The sequence below is a fragment of the Canis lupus genome, chromosome 11 (assembly GCF_011100685.1).
Source record: "Canis lupus familiaris isolate Mischka breed German Shepherd chromosome 11, alternate assembly UU_Cfam_GSD_1.0, whole genome shotgun sequence".
Lineage (NCBI taxonomy): Eukaryota > Metazoa > Chordata > Mammalia > Carnivora > Canidae > Canis > Canis lupus.
This window is the reverse complement of record NC_049232.1, coordinates 30,870,741-30,891,524: the sequence shown is the minus strand read 5'-3', so window position 1 is coordinate 30,891,524 and position 20,784 is coordinate 30,870,741. Positions and strand designations below refer to the sequence as shown.

Sequence of the window (20,784 nt, the reverse complement as noted above, 5' to 3'; positions counted from 1 at the left end):
ATTTATATGTATCATTTTTGGTAATAGTGATGGTCAATCATATTAGGTACACATTTAACACAAAAAAAAACAGCCCTTGTAAGTAGTTACTTATGGATCTAAATGCAGTATATGAAACACATATTATTTCTTTTGGCAAGTAGAAGGTAGTCAATAAATGTTATCAGTTTCTTCTAGTCATTCAGCACTTAACCTCTAATTTATTTCTTCCATAATCATGAATCTCACAGGTAGGTGACCTGTGTTGCAGTCTGATCTCCATCATACTAGCCACAATTGACCTATGGCCCCTATGGAAAGAAAGAGGCATTCATTTATCAGATATTTCTTATAACTTTTTTCCTAGTGGGAAAAGTATCAAATTAGAGTTCTCAGTCTGTAGTTAGTTTACTTTGAGCTTAGATGCTAAAAATCAATTTACATTTAGTCACTTAAACTATGTTTTAGAGTTCTACTTCACAGGCTACTATTTCTCCCATTTAAATTTTTAAAAGAACTTTTAGTAATAATAAACCCCTTTTCTTCCCTTCAAAATTAATTAGAAGATCTTCCAGAATGAGGCATGGAATTCTAGAAAAAATATTAAGAAGGCATAAATGTCTTCTGAGAACATGGTAAATGAAAAGATCTAATTTGTTTAGGTAGAAATTTCTGGATCATTTATTGTCCATCATTATTATAGTGAATTGTGTCTTTCAAAAAGATTTGTCCAAGTCCAAATCCTTAGTACTTGTGAGTGTGACCTCATTTGGAAATAAGGTCTTTTCAGACATAATTAAATTGAAGATCCCTAATGAATTCATCCTGGATTCAGAGTGGGCCCTAAATCCAATGACCTGGTGTCTCTATTTTTTTAAAAGTTTTTATTTAAACTCTAGTTAGTTAATATACTGTGTAATATTAGTTTCAAGTGTAGAATTTATTGATTCAACACTTCCATATAGTATCCAAGGCTCATCACAAGTGCCCTCCTTAAACCTCATCACCTATTTCCCCCATCCCCCACCCATTTCCTCCCCTCTGATAACCATCAGTTCTCTATAGTTAAGAGTCTGTTTCTTGGTTTGCCCCTCTTTTACCCACCATGTTCATTTGTTTTGTTTCTTAAATTCCACAGATGAGTGAAATTGTATGCTAAGTGAATATGTCAGTCAGAGAAAGACAGATACCATATGAGTGATGTCTTTGTAAGAGAAAGAAAAGGAGGACTCAATCACACAGGTGAGAAGGCCATGTGAACAGGGTGGCAGACTGGAGTTCTACTGTTACCAACCAAGGAACTCCAGGAACCACTAGATGCTGGAAAAGACAGGAATAATTCTCCCCTGGAGCCTTCAGAGGGACTGTAGCCCTGCCAACATCTCCATCTGGGACTTCTAGCCTCTAGAACTGTGAAAGAATAGACTGTTGTTTTAGCAACTAGATTTGTGGTATTTGTTGCAGTAGCTCCTGGAAACTAGTATATCTTCCATAGACACACTTAGTTAACCAGTATGATAAAGATGTAGCATCAACTTTCTGTCTAATTTCTCTGGTTCTACATTTAGCAAATATAAAAATGGGCTAATCTACTCTTGTAGAGGCAATTTACTCTGTTTCCCAGTCTTATTTAAAGTATCATTTCTTTTTACATATTTGTTATTTCATTTCACAAGTTTTTATTGAGCACCTTCAAATACATTATGATACTGTGGTGAACAAAACAGAAAACATGCACATACACACATACTCACAAATTCCTGGTTCAATGAAGCTTATATTCTAGGGGAGGGTAGATAGAAAATAAATAGTAAATTATGTACTGTCATTAGCAGAGTAAGGAAAATAGGATCGTATGAAGGGATGTGATTATAAATTTTAAAAAATTAGCACAGATTTGAACGAGGTGACATTTGAACGAAGTTTAGAAGGAGGTAAGTAAGTATAACATGATTATATCTAACGGAAAGTAAATCTAGTTAGAGGAAACAATCAATGGAAAAGCTCTCAGTTGGGGGTATTTTTTATATACTTGAGGGAAAAAAAACAAAAACAAAAACAAAAACGACAAGGTCAGAGCTAATGGCAATAGAAATCAAGGGACCACAAGAACTTCACTCAGTGAGATGCATAGCCATTGGAGAGTTTACTAGAGAGCAGTGACATGACCTGACTCATGCTCAAAACAACTGTTTTTGATCATTTTTGTGCCATGGATTCATTTTAGATGTTTCTAATTGGATTAATTTTTATTTGAAGTCCATTTCCAATGTGCACTATTAGAAAAATGTTTTAATGTTAATAACACTAAATGTATAGATAATACAAAGTAAACCATATCATAAATTTGTGATAGAGTAAAATATGTGATTCATTAAAAATCTAGCAGTGTGTATACTAAATACTGTAATTTTGAAACAGTGATGGATGTGGTTGATATTTCAAGATATCTGTGGCAAATTAAAAGTGATATGAAAACATCTGTAAATTGTTTTGTTGACCAAAATGAGAATACTGTTAAGACTACCTTGGCTTGTTGTCTATATTCATAATCGATGAAATTACTCTCTGAATTCTATCCAAATTAATAATCAATGGCTTGTATATATGTTGTAATAAAATCAAGAATAGAAGCAGAAATGCTAATTATCTGTGTATCACAAGATGTAGGGAAGAGAAAAAGAAATTACATTTTAATCTATATTTTTTCATGTTAAGTCTGATACAGTTATAGATACAAATATGGAGAAAGTGAGACTGCACTCCCTTTTGGATGTTATTTTTCCCCAGGAGCATTTTTGGGGGGAGATATGATACAGATATAGATGTTTGTTTGGGAGATACACACACACACACATTTTATTTCCCAATTTATGATATCCATTTGTACTCCTATGTTTAAAAGAAACCTAGATAGAAAAAGTAACCCAACTTAAATATCGCCAATAACCTTATTTGTGTTACATTATTTCAGCTATAACCCAAGCCTAAAATAGCTTCCTTTTCAAAAGGAAATACACCTACACAAATTTACACTGAATCTCTCTCCTTAGGTTGAAAAGAAAAAGCTCATAAAATTTTAACAAATATCATTTAATTTTAAAAGCCTTACTCTCATGTAGGTCTTGAAACACATCAAAGTTGAAAGTAAATGTAATTCTGGACCTTAAAACAAAGAAAGTTTTGCATCTATTTTCAATGTCGTGGCCAAATCGTGAAGGAACAAAGGGAACTGTTTTGGAAATTTCATCATGTAACTAATAGTCCAAAAGTCGTTTTAGTCACTTGATTACCTATAAGCAGCATAATTTTATAGACTTCATTAAAATGTTTCACTCTTTCAAAATGTATTAAAATGCACTACCTCTTATACTTTATGACAATTCAATAAATATACATGACACCCATGCAAGTTCGTAAATCAACTCTGTGTTAAAGGTATGGCATTAAGTATATTCAATTGATTGTGATTTTCATACTTGCATTGTTTGCTTGTGCCCAATCCCCATTTTAAATCATCTGGATACACCAAATGGAATATAGTATGTAGCTTTCTTTATTTTTTTTTTGTAGCTTTCTTTATAATTGACATATTTTTGCTGCTTCTGAAATAGGTATCAGCCTAAGCTTTGTCCTTGCCATAGGCTATGAAAGACAGTACTTTGAAGGTTTGTTTGTTTCTTTCTTTCTCTTTCTTTCTTCCCTTCTTCCTTCCTCTTTTCTTTTCTTTTCCTTTTTTTCTTTTTTGATAATCCAATAAAGCATGTTCTGAGAAAGAAGCTAAAGATCCTCTCTCTTTATAAAAAGTAATAAACTTTCAAGCAAAGTTAAGACACAATAGCAGACCACTATAATTCCTTAGAAAATTCTGTAATAAAATTTTGTATTTTTCCATATTCTATTGATATTCTAAGTAGAATTTGAGATTTAAAAGTTGGGAATATAACATATGAATCAGCTTAACATTTAAGAACATGCATTATTAAAAAGGTGTTGTTAAAATGTCATATTGTAGGAGCTACATTAGCATTGTTTTAAAGGTTAGCTACATTACATGTGTCTTTAGAATCTCAAGGAATCTATAAAATTTAACTATATATCCATACATGTATATTTCATATTTACAGATATATTTTACATATTCAAACATATACGTGCATATGTGTACAAATACAAATATATTTACCTCTATAGGTAGATAGATGATAAATATTTTTTAGATGATAAATATTCACTTGGAGGTATGAAATGCATATATACAGAGAGATAGAGAGACTGTCATTTTATAATAACAGACAGGGGATTGGCCCTGCCTAGCTAGTAAGTGGATAGAGTGAATGTAGTGATTTTGTGAATTGCCTTTATAGCCTAAGAATCAAGAAAATATAGGAAAGCTTTTCCGCCACTTTGGCCGAAAGTGGTTCTTTACTGGATCCATATCCTATTTCCGTTGACCCCTTGAATAGGGTGGCTCAGCTGTTCTTTGCTTTCATGTCTTATCTCATTTTATCCTAACAACTCTATAAAGGCACATATTATTCTCTCCAGGTTATGGGTGATAAAACCAAGGGATTGAATGACTTCTATAATGGCACACTGCTGTTCTTTCCACCTTTAGAGTGCTTTGATTTCTGCCGCATTTGCAGTGTTTATCAGTGGAGAGTGGGATTTAGGACTATCTGCATCAGAATCAAATCACATGAGATTCTTGTTAAAAAAGGAGTATATTTTTGAAATGTGCCTGTACCCTGTCAAATTGGAATCTAAAGAGAGGATACAATGATTTTGCATTTTGTACCAACAACCGAAGTGATTATTTTGTTTATTAAAAGGCCAAGGTTATGGCTAACAGTCTAGAGCCCGGACTGCTGAATCATTGCCTAATGCTTTGCTTCACAAAATGTGGTCTGTCCACCAGCAGTACTAGCATAACCAGAAGCTTGTTAGAAATGCAGAAACATAGGCCCAAGGCTGAAGCTTAGTATGCATGATCTTCAGTTTATTTGTCTGCATATTAGTGTGTGAGAAGTACTGCCTTAAGACTTTTTCATTCTTCATCCCATTTGGTATTTCCCAAACTGTTTTATAATATTAATAATCATCAGGAGCCACTGTCAACTACAGCCGTTCCCAGATTTCTCTCTGGAGATTATTTATGTCTGAGGAGGTGTCTGGAATTTTTATGTTCAGAAAGTACCCTAGGTGATCATTGTCATTGGATAAATTTATAAAACATCATTTCTATTATCTTTAATAAAAAGTCTCTGGTGTATATACCTGTTGGTTGTTGGGAGTTTGGGATTGGTATTTGAGTTATTGATAAACAAACAGTTGGAACAAATTATCTGTATCTGTGCAGAGGCAGCATAATGTGGGGATGATGAACACATGGATACAAGTGGCCTACATGTGCCAAAGGTACTTAAATTCTGTTTCCTCATTTGTAAAATGAGGACAATAATCCCATATACTCCATAGAGTTGTTGTGAAGAATGAATGAATTTTAATGAAAAACCCTAAAAATAATTCCTATTTACCTGATATTACTAATATGTAGCCTCCCTACAAAACCCCTTTATACTTGGGCCCTTGACTTTTTGTTTGTGCTTCTCTAAACACCGCAGTGTCTCTTTGCCATATCTCTTTCATGAGAGTAAAATTAGGTTCTGGAATTTAGAACCCGATGCTCTAAATTCATTTTCCTCTCTTCCTCCTCCCCTCCTATGTAGGCAAGAGTCTGTGGTTAAAGTTTTGGACATGAAAGAACTTCTCAGGACCACCTGCTAGCCTGCACCCCAATTTCAACTGCAGCTGTTCTAGCTCTATTTTGGGCCAGGTGGGTGTTACCATCTCCACCTTGTGACTAAAAAAAAAGAAAGAAACCTTCAAAAACTGAGGTATGCAAAGAGGCAGTGGAAAGAATTGTCAAGTATTGAGCAACACTTGATATAAATGATTTTATTTACATCAAAGCCCTGCAAAGATATTTTAGAGATAGTTTAACTGACAGATTATGTATTTTTGCTAAGGCCACACAGAGTAAGGGATCCTGATTCCCACCCCAGGTGTCATGGTCTCTGTAGCTGGAGCTTTTTCCAGAAGAGTTACATATTCTCCATATTTCAGAAAGAAGTCGAGATAAATGGAGAATGCAGTACAGGTCAAGACAAAACATTTTAGAAAAGAGGAGTATGGCAATAAATTAAAGCAGCTAATATAATAGCTAACCTTTTTGAATGCTTACAACAGATCAGGCTTTATGAGTTTTCCATGTATTAATTCATCCAATCACTGAAGTGATATTCATATTATTGTAGTCCTGATTCTACAGATGAAGAAATTCAGGACCAGGGTTTTTAAGTAAATAGCCCAAGGGCACAGTAAGGGCTGGCGCTGGCTTTGCAAAATAGGGAACCTAACCCCAAGTCTGAGATCTTAACCACTGTGTCATACAGCCTCCCCAAAGCTGAACTCCCAAGTGCATCTTTATTTTCAATCATTCAGGCAGCTAAGGCACAAAGGAATCCATTAGAAATTCAACTTCTGATCTTTTGCCAAGAGTAGATGGATCAATTCATGTGCAAAAATATTTTTCCAAGGGTTCAATTTAAGTAAGGACTTTTAATGTGGTATGACCATTTCCATCTGATTTAATTCTGCTTCCTGTACCAGTAGCACTCATCCCAGTTAGACCTCCAAGGTCTTAGAAAGAAGTATTGGTGTACAGCTATGGTACTGACATTTATGTGCAAACATATTTTAAGGAATTACATTTCTAATATTGAGGCACTGTAGAAGACTTTAATTTCTGCAGATTGTTTGAATAGAGTGGGAGTTGAGACTAAAGAACTTTGAGAGTGTCACAGAAAGAGTCTCTATAACTCCAAATGACTATTGGCAAGGGCAGAGTCAGCCCTCCCAGTGTTTGGGCAGATCAATTGCCACTTTTGGCAAACACCCCTTACACCTTCTTTCCAGCTTTTAAAATAAGCCATGTGGCTTAGAAGGAGACTAGCTCTAAGATACCAGAGAACTGGTCTATCCTGGTCACACAGTAGTGGGGAATTATTTTAAGGGGCATCCACACTGGGCTATCCTTGGGAATCCAGGAAGAGACAAGGGAAGAAGTATTTGAAGATCATTTTTCTGGTTCTTCCTAGTAACTGAATCATCTTCCAACTCATGAGAATATTGAAACCCAGCCCATTCGCATTTTGTTTAATTTTAGCTTCCCTGTTCCCTTACTGTGACTTTTACAATTTGGATCCAAGAAAATTAACTTTATCTGAGAAGTCTGCCTCCTCCACAACGTGGGTAGGGTTAATCATACCCTGTTAGGCATCTAGGATTTGTCATGGCTGTAAAATAGTCAATGGTGCATCTATTTCTCTTTCTTTCTAAATTTCATGTTCCTGGAAAGCAGTGACCTTGATTTACTCTTTTTTTTTTCTTTTTTTTTTTTTAAGTCCCCAGTGTCAAGTATAGGGCTTAACACAAAAGTGTTAAATAATTGTTGGTTGAGCAGATATCATTGAATAAATCTATAAAAATAATATGTCCATTGTTTTTGGCAAGGTAATCATACAATAACTGTCACTAATGAGGCTCATATTAACTCCATGCATAAGATAATAAGAATTTAGTCTGCTATGCCAAGTACATGCTCCAGATCAACCTGGGAACTCAGCTGTGATTTGTTATCCTGGCTATTCTGCTTCTGGCTACATGAAGCAAGCTAAGCCCTCACAGCTGGTCATTCTGAAGAGGGAAGTGGCTGGTCAATTTCATAAACACCAGTGGCACTACGACAAAAGGAGAAATCTGGGATATTCTTCCCCTTCAGGAGTACCTGTGTGCTCATGATCCCATCTGTCTTGTTATTTACTCAGTTTCCTTAAACCACTATAATGAATCAGGCCTGTATATCAAAATTACGTAGGAGAGAGCCTGTCTTCTGGATTTAGAGCTGAAATACAAAACTGAGAGAGATAAAGGAAAATATACTTCATCTAATCAGAGTATACCATTGCCTATACATACATGATCTTTCTGAACTCTCATCCTCCCATTTTATAAATGAAGAAATGAACTCAGAGGGCCTAAATGACTGGTCCATGATCACAGAGTTCGGAATTTGCAGAGGTAGAGATTTAACTACAGGTCTTTTTGATTCTAAAACCTAGAATCAATTCATCAGCAGAATGAATTGATCTTTCTAGTACAATTAATTTAGGATGAAAGGTAGAAACTATCAAACTGCTACTCATTCAATTGGCATCTTACCGTTGAGAAAGGACTAATTAAGGAGGACAAAAACTAAGAAAAATCACTAAAATGTATAATAGCTAGAGTAATAAAGTTGAACCTTCTACTGGTATAAGGAATCAAAATGGAAGTGGACAGATTATAATCATCATTTTCATTTGCACAAAATGCCATGGCATTTATCATCTCATTTCACCCTCACAAAATCCTTAAAACATAGGTTCTCTTCATTTTGCATATAAGGTAAAGGAGATACAGGAACTGAAGGAGTGTGTGTGGGGCCAAATGGAAATTAAATGGCACCAGAATCCAGAACTTTCCCATATGTTGAAGCCAGAATGACACGTTATGCCCAAATTGAAAATCCTCAGATGTCAAAAACAAAATCCATAGCAGTCTCATTCCTGAACGTCTGTTTAAAAGATTTCACTAAAATCCTGGTTAGGCTTTGGCTGTCTTAAAAGTCAACTATTTGAGACATTAAATAATTATGTTTCATAATAAAAATCTAGTTAACATTTGAAAAGAGGAGGTAATTGATACTTTCTAACCACCTTTTTATTTAAATTAGCCAGGGATTATCTCCATATTAAGCTATTTTCCCACCTCAATTATTGCCAATCTTTTCCTGACTGAACTGGCCAATAACCCATTCATAGCCTTCCTTTTGGCAAGATATAGTCTCTAATTCACCTTGATTAACATGGCAAATTGAAACAAAATTACTTATCTCTCCTATCTCCTTTAAAAAAAAATCTCAAGCAGGCAATCTTCCTCATGTGTTTTTTTTTTTTTAACTTTCTCCTCTCACTTGCTTTTAAAATTCTTTTCTTTGTCTTGGATTGTCTACCAGTTGTTAGTGTTATTTGTTTGATGGATAGAGGGAGAGCAACTGCATTATATTAGAAAGGACTGTGATACTACTTCACTGTCATGCAATTTTGAACAAAGGACTGAACTTCTCTGAGATATTTTTCTCATCCTACAGAATGGCAATAATAATAATTTCACAGGGTGATTTTGAGAAATAAAATTTCAAATTTGGTGCAGCTATAGCACAGAGCCTAGGTACTTAATAATTGGACTTAATGTTATAGGTGAAAGAGTGGTATATCCTCCTTTCAACATTAGGTTGGTAAGTACTTTGTAGGTTTGTGACAGGATGTTCTCACCCTTTAATGGGGAAACTTAATCTGTCCTTAAAGACAAATTGTCAATAATACCATCTATACTAATCCTTAGCCAGTGCTTCAGATATATTGACGTCATCTTTGAGAAAAGAAACTGTTCTTCCTTTCTTTCCCCCCCTCTTTGGCACAAGTCATTGGCATATATCAGGAAAGCAGCTGCAAAAATGCTGGAATTTTGACAGTTTGGGGCTACTTGTCCTTGTCTTTTTATTCCTGTCACAATCATTCTTGAAAATAGTCTCCTTGAAACAATGAAAAAAATATATATAACCAGGTAGTTCATTTTCTAGCTCCTATTTTTCCCCATGAGTTTTAGAAAATTGGCCCCTAGAGGCCTGGCTTTATCAACTACTAGTAGCATTTTCCATGGAAATACTATCAGGCACCCCATCATTCAACCCTTCATCAGGTACCAAGAACAGCAGTGAACACATCCACTTAAATGGGACGCGGATCAAGGATGATGATCATAGTAATAGGTCGTCAGTACTTTAGTAGAAAGACTGAACTGAAGTTCCTTAAGTAAAAATAGATTATTTGTTTTGCTCTGGTTTATATTTTTCAATCTTGGTCAAGAATTCTTCAGAAGACATTCATTTAGAATAGTAGATACCTCCTAGATTATTGAATGCAATAGGATTTGGTACTTACAGTAAAACATATGACTTTTTTTACCAGTTACATAAAAAAAAAAAAAAAAAACCTTGACAAATTTCATTAGGAAATTTAATTTTTCCTCCAAAATATCTATTAACTAGCCAATTTTTTTAAACTAGCCAATTTAACACCAACTGTACCCTTAATTATAAAACAAGAGCATCAGTCTTCTCACCAGCCCTCTTTCTCCAATCCAATGAGAACACAACAGTTTTATCTTAGTAAGAACTTTCCAGAGTCAAGAAATCAAAATGCAATAATGGAAAGAAGTTGCTTATAGAAAACCTCTTTTTAACCCCCTCTAATTTCTTAAAGGAACAGATTTGCTGATTTCCTTGATGAATATAGTAACAGGGGCCTCGAGATAGCTTAGTTGGTTGGTCATCCAACACTTGATCTTGGCTTCAGTTTTGATCTCAGGGTTGTATGTTAGAGACCCATGTTAGGCTCCACGCTGGGCATGGAGCCTACTTATAAAAAAATATGACAATATATTTATGGTCTCCCTTTATTTACATATTTTATAGTAGTTAGTTTCTGATACATCAGTCTACTGTAGTGTCTTAGCTCATCTTTAAATCATAAAAATGCAAATGTTATGATAATCCTAGTGGTACTGGAGGTGCTGAGATTTTAAAATTAGCAAATCTGGAAAGGACTTTCTCACAAATAAGTTGAATATACTAATCAAGATTGACTAAGTTATGTTGCATTTTCAAAAAATCCAAACTCTTATTGGTTTATACAACAAGGTTTATTTCTTGCTCATGGTATATGTCCATGTCAGGTTGGTTTCACCCAAAGAGCTAGACTGACTGAGTATTCACAAATGTCACTTTTTCTATAATGTACTGTCATGAACTAATCATATACACTTTCTCAATCACAAGGGAGCCAAAATGTATAATCCTACAATTCGCCACAGGGTTAGGAGAACCATCCGTAGCTAAGAGTAGTCATTGGTGATCAGACCAATGACTATTCTTACTAAAGAAATTATTAATAGTGCCAGATATAAAGAGTAACCTTTGTGAGTAGGATGAACTAAGGAGGTTGAAAATACTTTTAGCGAATTGAGGAAATGCCTTTTGGATTCATCCAGGATGGAAAATGAGTTTAATCATATTGCAGTTTACTTTCCAGTTCCAAAGTCTATCTTTTCCTAGTCCTGAAACAAATGTTTCCTGAACACATACTATGTATATGTCATCTCCCAGATACTGTATGGTCAAACTGGTTAAAAACACATGAATCTGTATTCAACTTATGTTTATTGAAGATTTATTTTACTAAGAATGATGCCAGGTACTATTACATACATTATTGTATGTATCCTCAAACAAATAAAATATAGTTTGTGTAATCATTCTTGTTGAATGGATGAGGACATCAGTTAAGAAAGGAACATAAACTTGCCCAAATTTAATAGCAGAGTTAATCGATACATCTCGGTCATTGTAATGGCAAGTTGTACTCCTTCTAACATATGTATGATAACAACAAAGAGTGGCCCATGTAAAAATAAAAACCAGACTTGATGTCCCAGCCTCTGGGGCGCTAGCACCGTCCCGCCCGCCCACCCGGCTTTCCTGCCGGGTCCCCGCACCTGTACTCGCCGCGCAGAGCGGGCCGCGAGCCATGGAGGAGACACCGCCCCCCCGGGCTGCAGCAAGCTGCACCTGGAGAAGCTGACCCTGGGGATCACCACATCCTCGAATATTTCCCCAGGTGTGACAGAGGCGACTATCATAGAAAAACCACCTGCTGAACGTCATATGATTTCTTCATGGGAACAAAAAAATAACTGCATTCTACCTGAGGATGTGAAGAATTTTAACCTGATGACCAATGGCTTCCACATGACATGGAGTGTGAAGCTGGATGAGCACACCATTCCATTGGGCAGCATGGCAATTAACAGCATCTCAAAACTGACTCAACTCAACCAGTCTTCCATGTACTCACTCCCTAATGCACCAACTCTGGCAGACCTGGAGGATGATACACTTGAAGCCAGTGAGAACCAGCCAGAGAAGCCTCACTTTGATTCTCGCAGTGTGATATTTGAGCTGGGTCCTTGCAATGGGAATGGGAAGGTTTTCCTTGTCTACAAAACAGGGAAACCAGCATTAGCGCAAGACACTGAGATCTGGTTCCTGGACAGAGCATTATACTGGTATTTTCTCACAGATACATTTAACGCTTACTATTGCCTGCTCATCACCCACCTGGGCCTGCCACAGTGGCAGTGTGCCTTCACCAGCTATGGCATTAGCCCCCAAGCCAAGCAATGGTTCAACATGTATAAACCCATCACCTACAACACAAACCTGCTTGCAGAAGAGACCAACTCCTTCGTGAACAAGCTGGATCCCAGCAGACTATTCAAGAGCAAGAACAAGACATTAATCCCCAAAAAGAAAGGGCCTGTCCGGCCTCCAGGTGGCCAGAAAGGGCCCTCAGGTCCTCCCTCCACTTCTAAATCCTCTTCTAGCCCTGGCAACTCTGTCCGGAAATGAGCACTTCACCTCCCTGCCAGCCTCACAGCCAAGATTTCCACACACAGGTGGCCCAAGCCTCAGATTCTGTGAGTGGCACCATAGACCTCTTTCCGTCTGAGCGAGCCAAATCCTAGGCCTTTTACTTCCGTTGGCATTGGCCAAGAGTTCAAGGGCATACTCAGGTCTTCCAGAGTCCTTTCCTCATCCCCTGCCTCTGAAAGCTGTAGAGAGTTTCAGAACTTGTTTAAGCAGTTAAATAGAGCTGTTAAGAGCTTTCCTCTCTTTCCACCCCCAACCTTCTACACCCCTCAGCAGTCATTAGAGAAATCCCTCAAAGAAACCACTGATTTTGACCCATGAGGCATTAGAACTCTGCTGTTCAATTGGTAATCACTAGCCACATGTGGCTATTTAAACTATATTAAAAATTCAGTTCCTCAGTTGCATTAGCCCTATTGTGAGTATTCATGGGGCTAGTAAATTCTGTATTTGACAGCACAGAGATTATGGAACATTTCCATCATCACAGAAAGTTCTTTTGGGCAACACTGCAGTAAAATATTTTCCTTTTTTTTTTTTTTTTTTTTTTTTTTTTTGCAGTAGAATATTTTCATGCTGCTTTTTCTCAGATCAGTTCATTTTTGTTAGAGAATGTAGATAATTTAATGCATCATAATGTTCCATGAAAATTCTTAAAGATACAATTGTGTATGTTTATTTTTCTTAATTCTCACTCTGGTCCTTTTTAAGTTTCCTATAAAGTTTGTTGTTTCCAAAAAAATTTTTTAAAAAATAAAAATAAATAAAAACCAAAACAAAACGGTTGTCTACTCATGCAGAAGAATCTTTATGACATATATTTCACACTCTGGTTTGTCAGTTTCTCACTTTTGTTGCCTTCTCTTTTTTCACATTCCTCAATTGTGGACCTTTATCAACCTTCCTTTGTTACAGTATTATACTTTTTTTTGTTCTTTTTTCTTAGAGAGAATCATCCACTTATACAAATTAAGTCTCACATCCAGAATATGTACCAGTATTTCCTTTTCCATCCCCATGTGCCAAGTCTATTTTAGTTTCATTATCCCGTTAATCTTAAAGTTTTATTTTTTAAATTTTTTTTTAGTAATCTTAAAGTTCTAAAGGCAAACTTTTATATTCTTCACTAAAAGCCACATTTCTCTAATATATATTTTAGTTAATTTTCAGAATATTTTCTGATTGCTCAGGCTCCATCCTTTGGCATCATCTTTGATTTCTTCCTTACCTCTACATTGAGTCAGTTGAGAGCTTATCTCTCACAATGGCTCTTGCAATTTTTCCTTCTTGGTCAACCTCACTACTGAAATTCTGTCCCCATGAGATCAACTGCAAGCCTTTGCTGTGGTTTCCATTCTCCTTTCTCTTTCTGCGTGTCATTGTCTTAAGTTTCTGTTGAATATTCATTTAATATCTAATAGCTGACATTCAAATTCCTCTATATTCTGGCCTAAAGCTCCTTGTCCTGCTTATTTTTCACTATGTATAACCAAAACAAAATAGGGGCTTCTAGCTGCTCAGTTGGTCCAGCATGTGACTCTTGATCATGGGGTTTTAAGTTTAAGCCCCATATTTGGTGTAGAAATTACCTAATAATAAAAATTTAAAAAAATATTGAAAAAGAAAAAAAATTCATTTTACTCCAAATGGCCTAGTACTTTTCTAGATATACCTTAAACTTTCTTACCACCATCCTTTTGATGATGCTATTTTTCTCATTTGAATTATACTCTCATATTCCAAATGCCTATTGAAACTCCACCTATTATGTTAGGCTGAGATAAAATTCATTGTTTTTTTTAAACATTCTGAATGACATTCACAGCTCAATGAATGATTCTTTTCTTTGTGTTACTATAGTTCTCACTCCATGCACTAATCAGTGAGAATGCCATATTCTACCTATGATCCACAACTTCTAACCCAATAGAAGAAGGTTGGCTTCTCATTTATATTAGGTAAACAACAGACATCATTGGTCAATAAATTATTAAATTGGTAACTTTCTGGAAGCAAACCAAACAGTCTTAATGAAAAAAAATTAAATTTGGATTATCTTTGGGGTGCCTCTCTGGCTGTCAGTAGAGCATGCAACTCAATCTCAGGGTTATGAGTTCCAGCCCCCTGTTAGGTTTAGAGATTACTTAAAAAAAATAAACCTTTAAAAAAATAAAAATAAGTATGGATTATCCTTGACATCAAAATTTCACTTCAAGGAGAACTTAGAGCTTTGTATTATGTTATTAAAAAATAGGAACCAAACTAATTTTCTGTACGAAGTAGTAGTAGAGGAAAATTCTTGTTAGAACATTTGTGGTCTACTCATAAATTCAAATTCAAAAATATATTGGAAACAATGTACAATTATATTTAATGTTATGGAATAATGTGCACAAATAAAGTTAAGAGAAGACAGAGAAGGTTACAAAAAAAGTACTCTTTTTTTTTTTCCTTAAGACTATACAATGAACCATGATTCCTTTTTCTTCTGAGCTCTCACCCCCTTGTAGCTATTTGTGGCTATGAGACTTGTTTTGGCCAATAAAATGTGAGTGGAGGTGATAATGTGCGCCATTTCCAGGCAGTAGCATTTAAAGTGGAGTGTAAAAGTTTTTCTCTTCTAATTTTCTTTTACTTGGGTTCAAAAAGTCAGGTCCTACTCTTATTCTTCTCAACATCTGATGCAAAGTAGATGTTTAAAAAAGACTCTTGAAGGGGGCATCTGGGTGGCTCAGTTGGTTAAGCACCTAATCTTGATCTCAGGTCAGGTCTTGCTCTCAGGGTCATGAGTTCAAGCCCCACGTTGGGCTCCATGTTGGCCATGGAGCCTATTAAAGAAAAAAAAGAAGAAGAAAAAGAAAGACTATTGAAGGAATGCATGAAGAAATGAATTGTAATTATTGTTAAAAAGGATATGAAATGTTTGGAGTAAATTACAGGAAAAACTGATGACTTTATGAATTTTTTACAAGAATTTGACTAGAATGTAAGTATTATATTTTCTCTCTGATACTTTGTAGGTATAATTTTGAAAACTTTTTTAAAACAAAATAGAAATTTTTCCTTTATACTCATTTTGAAATTCTTATGGAGTAACTGGGACATTTGTCAAAGTGAAGTGGTAGCTATTGATGGATCCTACTACCATTAATACCATCTGTATATCTTACAGAAAATATCTATGAGAACAGCTGAAATCTTGAGGATAAAATTATATATAATTTGGGTCACCTTGTGGCTCTGTTGCTTAAGCATCAGACTCTTAATCTCAGTTCAGATCTCTATCAGAGTTGTAAGTTTAAGCCCCTGCATCAGGCTCCAAACTGGCCATGGAGCCTACTTTTTTAAAAAAGTACCTAAGTTATGGATTTTATTAGTATTTTATTAACATTTTTAGTATAAATAATTATGATACTAAACCATCAAGTAAGGGTAGCTCTTATGACCTGTTTTGTGTATCTGATTTAATAGGTGTTATAATAATATTGAGATTAGTTCAAAGGATCATTTATTAAATAAACTTAGTGTTCTTTTAATACTGACATGCTTCCAACAGTAATCTGAAAGTTTCTATTTCTGATCTTTGTTTACAATTGTTTTTGTTTTCTACTCACAAGGAATGTTTCATCAAATTTAATACCCCAGGCAGCAGAATATATTGATGGATCTCTGGCAAATTTTAGATGAAATAGCTTGATCCAGTATGAGTTTCAGAAAATAATGAGTATTGTAAAAATGAGACAAAGTCTGAGTGAAGATTTTATAAGACATAAAAAAGCAAACTTGTCATGCAATTAAGCTACAGGAAACAACTAATTTAAAATAACTCTAAAATATTATATGTACTTGTATTTATTCAACAGAATGCATATAAATTTAATAGATTGTATATTAAATATAATATATTAAATATAAGATAATTAACATTGAGATGCAAATTATAAAGGTGCTTCTTTTTAGCACATCTATGAAATGTAGCAGGTGTATGGTTGGTTATGTGATATGTGACCTGCCTTTCTTGCAGTTAGGGCATCAGCAGTGCTTCTTTAAATATGTTTCCAAAACTGTCTCCTATAGCACCTAAAATCATACCCAGAATGGATTTGCAATTATTTACGGATGTAATGTGTAGTCTCTAATACACTGCAGCTGTGGCTAGGATTTATGATTTTATATAACTTTTACTGAGTGCACTTGAGGTCATTTTTCCATTGCACAATAAGTTTTCCAATATAAGATAAGCTTTTATTTTCCTGTGGTTGCTCTCAACCTTAAAATATGCCATATAGGAGAAAGTAGTAGCAGCTGTGTAAAGCATCCATAGTAAGAAGCTAGCTATATGATATGATATAAAAACAAGAGGAGATATGTGATGGAAGCTGATTTTTCTATGGTTAAAGCCTTGGGTTCACGTGTCAATATCAAGTATGGCTCTCTATGTCCAGGGATATTTCCTACGGGTTTTTCAGGTTGTGCCTTGTTCAGAAGCATCTAGGAGAGGAGGAAAGCTGAGATAGTAAGTATGCTCCTTATGCCAGACAGTGGATCCTGGGATGATACTACACCAGCTAGAGGAAAGGACTGTCATACTGCAATTTATCTCTATATATTTGGGTGCCTTTTTTGCATTTTATCCACTGAAAGGGAGCCTTTTTTCTTCTACTTCTTCACATAATGTTTTTCACATCTCTGTTCTTTACACTCAGCCAATCTAGTAGGAAATCCACTTTTACTTCCTTTGTAGGCTGCTAACACTTACTTTCCTTCTTTAGGTTCCTCTCACTCATGAGTCAAACAGGGTCTCCTATGTACTCCACTTTCTCAGACTGTTACAGGGGAAATTTCTCAATCAGTCCCTCTGAATTTCAAAGCCACCTCTGTTTCTTCCTTCCCTTGGGCAACTGACCTAATAATTTTCAGCCTCATTTTCCTCTTCTACAAGATAGACAAATTATCCCTATTTTATAGGATTATGAGATAAAACAAGAAATAATTCATGCCCGTGATGAGCAGATGTATAGCACCTAAGAATGCACTTAGGCACTCACTATATATTTATTCATTTTTTTTCCTTCTCTATGTCCTACTACTTAAACCTGTACATTTTTTTTCAATTTTTTTATTTGTTACTCAGTAGTATTAAAACTACAAATAATAGCAAAAGGAATCTCAGAATTCCAAAAATCTATGACGTTCTCATTATGATTCCATGTCTAATGCTTCCTGACTTCTTGCAGGAAGCCAGTTCTGAGATCATCCTTCTCTTGAATGTATTCCTGAATGTCCAGGCCATCACACCACTTGTCTTCCCTGCCTAGGGAAAAAACAAGAGTCTAATAGTGTATCCTTTACAGCCAGACTGCATTAGATTCAAACCCTACTTCTTACTAGCCATCTGACCTTAAGATGATTATTAATATTCTCTTCTCAAATTGCTCATCTAGGAATTGAGAATAATGATGGTACCTAAACTTTGGATTGTGATGAATATTTAGTGAGATGATTACATGAAAGGTGCTTAGTGAAATGTTGTGCACTAAGCAAAGTCTCAGTTTGTTGTTGTTTATCATTTTCTACTTCACTCGTCAGGAAAACCCATCTGTCCAATGGTAGAATTAAATCTAAACTGGGGAACAGTTCCCAAAATGTGTCCTTCTGAAGAGTAGTTAATAAATATTACTGGTTAAGTTTTGCATACACATAAACCCACACACAACACACATACATTTGAAAAAGCTGGCTTTAAAAAAAGTTATACATGTTTATATCCTGGATGAAGTCTCAGACCCTTCAATATGCTCGTGTGCATCGGTAGATTATGGAGTGCACAGTATATACTATACTAATTTACCCACAATCGCTTGTTTAGTCTTGTAGATTACTTTTAGTGAAGAACCTTTCAAACCTCTCTTTTTAATCATAATTCTACTCACCCTTCTTTTAACAATCAGAAGTTGGTAAGCTTGGCATCTTTAGACATTACATGACAAATTCTCCCAGCTCTACTATCTTTTAGTACTAAAAAGAGAAGGCTCAGCATACTAAGATAACCACAGATTTCTAAGGACTGTGAGGTCGGTATAATTTGGCCTTTGTGGTTACTACCTCATTTGCTTAGGGCAGACTTGTCAAGTGGGCATTACAAATGATATGAAAGAAATCCTCCAAAGTATTATTTATTTCTAGAGAGCATGGCCAGAAACCTCAAATAGTTTCACCTTCTAATCACAAATATTACAAAATTTAAAAATAATAATAGCAAACATTGAAATAGTATTTACTGGGGCACCTGGGTGGCTCAGTCAGTTAAGTATCTGACTCTTGATTTTGGCTCAGGTCATGATCTCAGAATTGTGATATAGAGCTCTGCATCAAGCTCCATGCTGGGCCTGGAGCCTGCTTAATATTCTCTCCCAACCTCTGCCCCTCTCTCTCCCACCCACACACACTCTCTTTCTCTCTCCCCAAAAGAAAAAAAAATGTATTTACTATAAATTGGGGGATTAACATATATTAAGTTATTTAATTTCTGTCAATTATACTGGAGGATATTATTTTTATTCCTACTTTACAGATGAGAAAAGTGGGACACAGAGAAATTTAATGAAGTTTACATTACTGTGAACTTATAGCTGCTCTGAAATTTGGACCCAGGAAATAAGTCTGATTTTGAATCTCATGTTCTTAACAAGTATACATATACTGCCTTTCAAAATATAATCCTGATATTAAAATCATAATGAAAGCTACTAGCCTCAATGAACTATCTAAGGAAATCAAGAGTAAAGGGATTTATTAAGGAAATTATGTCACTGCTACTACATGTTTAAGTATCTGAACACAGTTTTAAACATCCCAGTAGATGATCACATCAAAGCAGAGTACACCCATTATTCTAGCTCCATGTATTTGCTGTCTATGGAATTTGACTTGCTTACTCCATTTTTAATCTGAAAAAAAAAATGAGTAAGATACTGTAGTGGGTACTGAAGTAGTGAAGTGGAAAATCACTGATCTTTAACTATATAATCATAGTTCAGATTTTAAATCCCAGTGCTGCAGCTTACTGCCTGCGTGCCTTTGCATAAGTTGTTTACTTTTTAAATGTGCAGTTTTTCCATCCATAAAGTTGGGATATTAGCTCAGTTCTTGGACATTCTGAGGGTTTAAATTTACAACATATAAACTGGCTGAAGAAGGAAAGCTTCTTAAAGTGACCAGTCTTTCTCCTTGAACAAAACTGTGTTCTACCCTTTCCTTCCGCCTGCAAGGCTGAGAAGGGGGTGACACAGGAAGACACTGCCACCTGTTGCTACTGAGATGTGACAGCACATGCCCAGATAGAACAAGATGTACCATTCATCAACAGCTGTTTTCAGTCAGTTAGAGAAAAGGAGTGATGTATGGGGAATGCTTTGCTTTTTGCATTCAGTAATAGAGCTGAAAGTGAATTGTCAGATAAATGACAACCAATTGTTAGATTGATATATCAATCTACTTTTTAATAACTTTTCCTATTGTCCTATATGTTTGACCAGTATGCAGTTCTAGTAATGTAGCCTAGGAGAGATGACATTATTTCCTATGTGATAATTACTCCATTGCTCAAGGTGATCAGAATGGTCAATCTGCAATTCTATTGCTATAAGCTTACTGAACATCCATTGCAGTTCAAGGTCCCCTTGGGGTAAATGTAAGGGAGAGGAGGTGCAGAAGGCAGACAAGACAGGATAGATAAAATGACTTCAAGCATGGCAGCCCAAACTTGAGAGACCGGGCTTATTGGGAGGAAAATCACTGACTACCGGATAAGAAGAAGGATGCATGACTTTTGTGTTTTAATATGTTCAAATGTCAGAGGTTTGTGAAGATAAGGACAATGGTATTAAAAACTCGATCTCTTGGGAAGCCTGGGTGGCTCAGCGGTTTAAGCGCCACCTGCAGCCTAGGGCGTGATCCTGGAGACCTGGGATCAAGTTCCACATCAGGCTCCCTGCATGGAGCAGGTTTCTCCCTCTGTCTGTGTCTGTGCCTCTCTCTCTCTGTCTCTCTGTCTCTCTGTCTCTCTGTTTCTCATGAATAAATAAATGAAATCTTAAAATAAAATTTAAAAAAGCTTGATCTCTTATCAGGGCACCTGGCTGGCTCAGTTG

General features: G+C 35.7%; 2 protein-coding genes across 14 annotated transcripts in view; both read left to right on the top strand.

The window, feature by feature from the left end:
* Positions 1–20,784, top strand: part of PTPRD (protein tyrosine phosphatase receptor type D) — a 2,163,408-nt gene that overhangs the window by 457,454 nt on the left and 1,685,170 nt on the right. The window lies entirely within an intron of this gene.
* On the top strand, positions 11,759–13,004 carry LOC474706 (tubulin polyglutamylase complex subunit 2-like). Its single transcript, XM_038552390.1, has one exon. The coding sequence runs from the start codon at positions 11,867–11,869 to the stop codon at positions 12,608–12,610; it is 744 nt and encodes a 247-aa protein (XP_038408318.1). The 5' UTR covers positions 11,759–11,866; the 3' UTR covers positions 12,611–13,004.

Bases quoted from the DNA above. Each gene is read 5' to 3' on its own strand.
- LOC474706 (XM_038552390.1), top strand. From the start codon at position 11,867: ATGATTTCTTCATGGGAACAAAAAAATAACTGCATTCTACCTGAGGAT.